Consider the following 7,951-nt stretch of genomic DNA (forward strand, 5'->3'; position numbering starts at 1 on the left):
CTATTAAATAAAAAAATAAAAAATAACTACTTTAATAAAAAAAATTAATAATCCAATATATCAATATTTATTAATATATAAATATTATATATTAAAATAATATTTATTCATATATAATAATCCAATTAAAATATCTAAGAACAAAGAAATTAAAAAATTTTAATTAAAAAAAATTAATAATATAATAAAACATTATTGATTAATATATAAATAGTAATATATTAAAAATAAAGTTTATTAATATATAATAATTCAATAAAAATAAAAAGAAGATATATAAAATTGGTTTTTATAGTTTGGTTACAGAAATTGTCCTCGGTAAAATTATCATTTTAAAAAAGTTAACAACTTGGTTAACGGAAGAAGGATCAAAACCACAATAAAACTCGTAGAAAAAAACAAAATCTATAACTTTTTCAAAGATTTGGATCATAATCACATAATATAAAATAAGAAAACACATGGATTTTGCAGTTTTTTCCTTAAAATGTACTATCTTGTTGACTCACATTCAATTTATACCACTTGTTTCATAGTGATTAATCGCTTCCCTATCATTCTAGATAAAAAAAAGATCCAGATCAATTCGAAAATGGACCAAAATCATCAAGAAATCCACACTAGAAATGTTCTTCAACCTCATGTACTAATCTTTCCCATACCATTCCAAGGCCCTGTTAACTGCGCTCTCAAGTTAGCCGAACTCCTTTGTCTTTCCGGCATCCATGTCACCTTTCTCAACACCGATCACATTCATCGCCCACTCCTCCGCCACAGCCATGTCTTATCCCGATTCAACCGCTACCCAAACTTCAAATTTGAGACAATCCCTGATGGACTCGAGGATGAAAACCCTGTCACCGGAGACCGGTTTGAAGAAGTTATGGCAGCTATAGATGCTGTGACCAAACCACTTTTCCGGGAGATGATGATTTCCGGTAGCCTGAGTCGGAGATCGGAGCATCCAGTGACGATGATGATACCCGATGAGGTGTATAGTTTTGCTGTGGAAGTAGCGGTAGAGACGTCGATTCCTCTGTTTTTCTTTGCAACCCTTAGTCCATGCTGCTTGTGGACTTCTCATTTCAATCTTGCTGCTCTTATTGAAGCTGGCCATGTTCCGGTTAAAGGTATCGTACTTTTGTTTGAACTGAAAGTAAAGACGTAATATAAATGTAGAATAACGTTTTTAATTATTCATTTTCTTGTTTTTCATCAGAGAACGATTTAGATGAACTGGTAAAAGATGTCCCCGGAATGGAACATATTCTCCGAAAACGGGATCTTGCTGCTTTTTGTCGTATCAATGACATATCGGACCCTGAAATTCAACGAACATTAAAAGAAGCTCAAACCCTTCCTCGAGCTCAAGGTCTCATACTCAATACATTCGATGACTTGGATTCTCTTGTACTTCCATACATACGAAAGCTTTGTCCAAATATATACACCATAGGCCCATTACACGCTCTCCATAAAGCTCAACTCACGCCATCGGAATCCTCAGAAACCACTTTATCAAACAGTGTTTGGAAGGAAGATAGAACTTGCCTCTCATGGCTCGACAAACACCCTCCAAAAACCGTTGTTTACATAAGTATCGGGAGTCTTTCAACCATGACTGTTGACCAAATGCTCGAAATATGGCATGGTTTGGTTAATAGTCGGAAACCCTTTTTATGGGTGAGGCGTCCAGGGTCAATCACAGGTGGATACGACGAGTCTGAAGTTGAAAGTCAGCTACTGGAGGTTACGAAAGAAATGGGGTGTATTGTAGATTGGGCACCACAAGAAGATGTCCTCGCCCATTGTGCTGTTGGTGGGTTTTTGACACATAGTGGGTGGAACTCCACTATGGAGAGTATAGTTCAGGGTGTTCCGATGATCTGTTGGCCGTTCTATGTAGACCAACAGCCAAATAGTCGATTTGTGGGAGAGGTATGGAAGCTTGGAATTGACATGAAAGATACTTGTGATCGTTTGATTGTTGAAAAGGCGGTAAGGGATATTATGGACGGAAAACGCGATATATATACACAAGTCACCGGTTATTGGGCAAATCTTGCAAAAGAATCGATAAGCGATAGGGGGTCGTCATCCATAAGTTTGGCCCGTTTGATCGATGATATAAGACTCATGAGCTTGACCATATGAATTGTGTGTGTGAACCAATATGTAAGGTTATTTGATAGTTAGCCTAGCTAGGGATACATAATAATAACCCTACTAGCAAGTGTTATTTGTTAGCTAGGATTTAATGTTGATCTTCACAGTCGATTCTAGTCTAATTTACTTTAATATATAGGTTATTATACACTTTCATCCACTTTATGTATGTTACCTAATGATTTTCGCTAACTTTTATTATCTCATCATTTGGCTAATTTTTGTTTATTATCTTATTACAATATAATTATTTTATTAATTTTATTTTTCAATTATTATTAATTATTTCTAATTAATAATTTTTACTAATCTTATTATTATTTAAATAATAGTTTATAAAGAAATAGTAACAAATATGACTTTTTTTTTTTCTATCTATGTTACATTTTTTTTACGGTAACATGTTTTAGTTTTTAATTTATTCTGTTTATATATGTTAATACAATTATTTTTTTTTTTTTAAAATGAACCATTTATTGGTACAATTTATTTTGGAAATATGTTTTGAAAAATGATTTAAACATCACACAAATTACATTATTATTGTTAACTTTATTATTTAATCATTATATTAATATTACCAACTTTATTATTATTATTATTTTTCAAACTTAGTTTTTTATAAGATAAATAAGACAACAATGATACAAATTTTTTATAAGATAATAATATAAATAGTACTACAATAAAACTATATTCTAAACAAATCATTGTCAATCTTTTTTCCTTTTAAATTTTAAATATTATATAGCAAAAAAATAAGACAAAAATAAGCAACAACTAATCATATATAATCACAAAAGATCATTCAGGAGGTTTTAGATGCTTATAAAATTCTAGCCACGATTTATACATAGTTTATCAATCGGTTGCTGACGGAGCTTTGTGTCGGATCCACAATGCTGTAATGGGAGGCATTGGGTACTCGCATTCCAATTGTATCATTAGATAATGATTGGTGTACACAAGTGAAAATGTAAGGACGTGGTGATTTTGAAACTCTTTAGGATCTCTTCAAAGAGGAAAAAAAGTTTACAGGGCCTTTAGTGGTCCAAAATTGAACGATCACACCAAACCTATTGGCTATCAAGATGTATATCTTAGGTATAAGCATCTAATGTTCTGTTGGTTCTGACTTAGTCTTCATAAAGGAAGAAAATGAAGTAACTACTTCATCGCATCTAACGAAAACTCTTACATAGTCGTCATATGAACTCAATAAGTCGTCTAACAATTGTTAACGAATGTAAAGCTAATGATCTTCACCATATCCAAGACAAACGACTACTGATCGAAAACAACAATTTCCATCACCCAATACATTTTGTATGTGTGATGTATGGATGAAATATAGATGGAATTTCCTCCAATAATGAATTATGTTGTAATGTTGGTTCCTCGTTCAAGTCAATCTTGTATGAACATTGGCCTATCAAATCTTCATTCAAGTCTGTCTTGTATGAGCATTGCCTTATTGGTTCCTCGTTTAAGTCTATGATGTATGAACACTAGCCTATTGGTTCATCGTACGAACCCATAAAGAATGAACTATGCTTGGCCGCATCATCGTTCAACTTCATGAATTATGAACTATACTGTGGTGGCTCCTGGTTTAAGTCTGAACAACTGTATCCGTAAGAAACTTGACTTTGATGTTGGACTGGCTTTACTTTTGGGCGTCCACGATTATTTTTCTTAACTAAATATCCATTGATCAAATTTGTTGATGTATCTGTTATCTTCTCCATCCTCGTTAAATAATTGTATTTGATATGATCTGGTTGATTGTTGTATATTTCTTTAAACCATTGCATACGATGATCAACATTAAGATCACTAAATTCCACAGATATAGAAGGCTTTAAATCAAGCTTTCTCCAAAAAGCATCAATCAAATCTAATGGAATAGCCGAACCTATAGTCAAACAGACAAAATATCATAAAGTGGTTATGAGTATAAAAATGTCAATTTAATCCAATAGATTAAACATACCTATACTAACATACATCACAAGTTCGTGAGCACATAGTAGTCTGAAATATGTCTGTAATTGACATCCACAATTCTCAGGAGTTGGTACAAATCCTTTGACTGATGAAGCTCTTCTAAGATTTTATCCATGGCATGCACTGAAACACGTTTTCGTAGTACTTCGAATATACGATCCTTAAACCTTGGCATATAACTGATTAAGCAACGTGTGAAAGTTTCTTTGATAACGATTTCTTGTCATCATACAACTTTTTAAACAACATGTATGAATCTGTCCAAATCATATTTCATAGATTCTATGTGTTTTTTCAGCTTGGCGTGTTGGCTCTCGACTCTATTTGTTATTGAATTTCCAAAATTGACATGTTTGTTAGTCCATAGCGATACAAATCTTTCAGCATACTTCCCCAACCAAACAATATATAGATAATCAAAAACATCTAAAAGGTGAAGAAAAAACAAATTAGTTTGAATAAATTAATAATAATTGTTAAACAAATTAAGAAATCAACAATTATATGAATAATACCTTCATGTTTGAACAATAATGTTTGAAGGTCTGTATAATTTTGCCTGTATGCATTTAGTGTTTGAGATTTGACTAATTTCTTCCACTTTAGATGAAAAGAATTCCAAGTCTTTTTGTGGTTTGATTCGTTGTTTGCAATGCTTTGTTATATCGTTGAATATATGCCACATAAAAGTAAATGATTACCTTGTGGAAAAACATCTATGCATGCTTTCATCAATGCCAAATCTCTATTGGATTAAACCCACGCTCATTTGACTCACTTCATAGATTTTATCACGAGTGATCATGAGACGATAATATCTTATATTCTTCAAACCAAGAGATATGAGTTGTTGACTATGAGCTAGTAATACATTGATTGCACGAAAACGCATTGGTAACTCGATGTTATAAAACGTGTCTTTGTGTATGATTCAACAAGCATATGAGTCAAAGTTAATTTATCCATTCCTTTTACCCTTGAAGGGATAAAAGCGATATTTGTAGGCCCCTCGATGATTTAGTGATGACACCCCTAAGTGCTTGGCCAAGCCTGGACTGATTTGATTTGTTCAATTAGTCGGTCGTCTTAAATCGGAAATCAGGAAACAACAAATGGATAGAGAGAATGATTATAATCCATGTCTCAGTCTATATGATATCTAAAATGCAGGAATATATGATCCCTTATCTAATGGACAAGTCATTGACTAGATCAGAGTTCGACAACGGCTTTAAGAGCTACGATTGCTAGTTGGAATCTTGTAGTCATATGCAAAAATAGTTTTAGAATTATCCAAGTGGGAGACTGTTAGGTTAGATATCTAAGTCCATAATTATTATTGGTATGTATTTGACCCGACTTGGCATGGTCCATTTGGGTTGCATGACATCGGAACAATTGGATAGACTAAATGAGAAAAAGGATACTAGTGATTTATATTAATATATTATAAGTTATAATATATAAATATGAAATCATATTATTGAATTAGTACCGATCAAGAATTAATTTAGTGATAAAAAGGAACTAATTAAATATGGACTCTTTTATATATGTGTGGTGCGCCAAGTTCATTTAGGTTGGGCTAAGCTTTATCGTCCATGGAGTGTTTAACCCATGGATCCTATGGAAATGAAATGTCATGGGTATTTGGGTTTACATTAATGTAACCCTAATCCTCCACACTATATAAAGAGGTCTATGGTTCATGAAATGGCACTAGTGTGTGTACACAAAGAGGGCAAACCGATTTCATAAGTGTGAACCTAAGTATCCTTATTCTTAAGTTATTCCAAGGGTTCTTTGTGTTGTGCGATTCTATTTGAGGTGCAACACTTGAGAACCAACCTCTTAAAGGTTCAAGACTTCAAGCTTCATCAAAAGGTATGTCATTCTACTAGATTCTTGTAGTGAATATACATCATATTATACTAGTTAGGATGAAACCTTGGAATATATAATTGTTGGGTCGAGTTTTGTTATGTATTGCGTCGTTTGGGCTCGCTTATTAGTCCAAGTTTTGTAACTCCGATTTGGGCCTGTCCAACCGTGAGCTTTATAGGGTTTAATATAAATATAGATGCTTGCATGCATCTTAAAGGGTATCGATTACGATAGAGCAGATTTAATTAGAAATTATTTAGAAGTTTTATCATCGTTCTTGTAACCCTAAATCCTCTACAACAGAAGTTCTTAATCGAGCCCTGCTGAGGATTGTTTGAATCAATCATTCGACACACTTTGATCCATTCTTGTGTTCTTTCCAGTTTTCTGGTTTATTATTTTACCTATTAAAAAGATCTAATCGATCTTCAAGTTAGTTTTAATTTAACAATTGGTATCAGAGAGGGAGGCTATGTAATTCATACACATCTTTTCTGTGAAAAAGGTTGCAATTAGGGTTATTCCGCATTAATTAATATTTATTGAGCCGTCATCCCATAATTGACGTAACTCAGCATTTATTGTTTTGCCCTAATTTAATATATTACAAGTCTGATCTTTTAATCAGGTTATTCAATCAAGCATGGACGAGTCGCAATCCAATCCCATTAATATTTCGAACAACATTGGATCAACAACGAAGATTCCCATCCTTTACACCCAGGATTATGAAGTCTGGGCACATCACTTTGAAGATTACGTTATAGGATCTGAGGACAATGGATACCTCATCTGGGAAACAATCGTATCTGGACCCTTCGCTCATTCTGCAACTTCAAGGATCATTAAAACTCAAAAGGAGTATAATGATCTTTTGAAAGATGTTAAAGATATTGCCCAAGACGAAAAAGATAAATTTCAGTGCAATATTAAAGCATTGAGATTAATCAGATTCGCTCTTCAATCTGACACTTTCAGGTTGGTGAGTTAATGTACAACTGCCAAAGAAGTATGGGACAGGCTACGAGAATTGTATTCTACGGACGAAGATCTTGAACACTCCATTCAAACCCTACTCTTGTCCGAGTTTGGTGAATTCAAGCAGGGAGCCGAAGAAACCGTGACTCAAACGTTCGATCACTTCAATCATCTTCTTAGCAAGATGATTAAACATGACATTGAAAGGAAGATAATTGAGCAGAAGGTTACGTTTTTGAACGGTCTCAGATCTGAGTGGAGAGCTGTAGTGTCCACAGTTAAAGCGCATGAGCAATTCAAATCTTATTCTCTGGCGAAACTGGTAGGCATTCTGAAATATCAAGAAAAGATCGTACTACAGGAGAAAAATGTAGTTTCAAGCCTGGGTTCATTGGCCCTCCTATCCAAAAGTAAAGCGGTTATGGAAGATGAAGACCTCAACTTGGAGGACTATGACCTTACTTCTGAAGACTATGCTATGATGGTATCAAACCCCAAGAGGTTCATCAAGAAAAGATTTCCCACCAATAAGAACCGAAATTAGAAGGGAAGTTATAGTTCTGAAAAGGTCAAAGACGAACCGAAGGCAGAAGAATCAAAGAAGGAACCGAAAGCTGAAGGAGATTCGGGAGTGAGCTGCTATTACTGTGGAGGAAAGAACCACTATGCAAAAGATTGTGTCCTCAAGAAAATGGCAGAAAAGGATGAGGAGAAAGATGAAGAAGCTTTGTTGCTGAAAAAGTTGGATGAGATCATGAAGAAGAAATCTACTGCTAACCCTTCTATGAATGCTTTAATTGTGCAGGGCTCGGTAGCGAATGATGAGTTCGGAGGAGTGGAGGTCTGGTCATCCGACTCCGAAGATGATGAAGTAAGGAAGCCTTCTCATGGAAAGGCTTATGTGGTGAAAGATGAG

At 34.1% G+C, this 7,951-nt stretch overlaps 1 protein-coding gene across 1 annotated transcript; it reads left to right on the forward strand.

The window, feature by feature from the left end:
- The first annotated feature begins 509 nt into the window (after nt 1-509).
- LOC145012009 (7-deoxyloganetic acid glucosyltransferase-like) lies at nt 510-2,384 on the forward strand. The gene is made up of 2 exons (XM_078970766.1): nt 510-1,130; nt 1,220-2,384. Exons 1-2 carry the CDS (start codon nt 593-595, stop codon nt 2,152-2,154), a joined length of 1,473 nt encoding a protein of 490 aa, XP_078826892.1. The 5' UTR covers nt 510-592; the 3' UTR covers nt 2,155-2,384.
- Nucleotides 2,385-7,951: the final 5,567 nt, after the last annotated feature.

This window comes from Lactuca saligna, chromosome 8, assembly GCF_052625555.1.
Source record: "Lactuca saligna cultivar CGN05327 chromosome 8, ASM5262555v1, whole genome shotgun sequence".
In the NCBI taxonomy this organism is placed as follows: domain Eukaryota; kingdom Viridiplantae; phylum Streptophyta; class Magnoliopsida; order Asterales; family Asteraceae; genus Lactuca; species Lactuca saligna.

What these genes read in the sequence shown, in the direction of transcription:
- LOC145012009 (XM_078970766.1), top strand. Translation starts at nt 593, where the DNA reads ATGGACCAAAATCATCAAGAAATCCACACTAGAAATGTTCTTCAACCT. An exon ending in TGGCCATGTTCCGGTTAAAG is followed by an intron (nt 1,131 to 1,219) that starts GTATCGTACTTT and finishes GTTTTTCATCAG; the next exon opens with AGAACGATTTAGATGAACTG.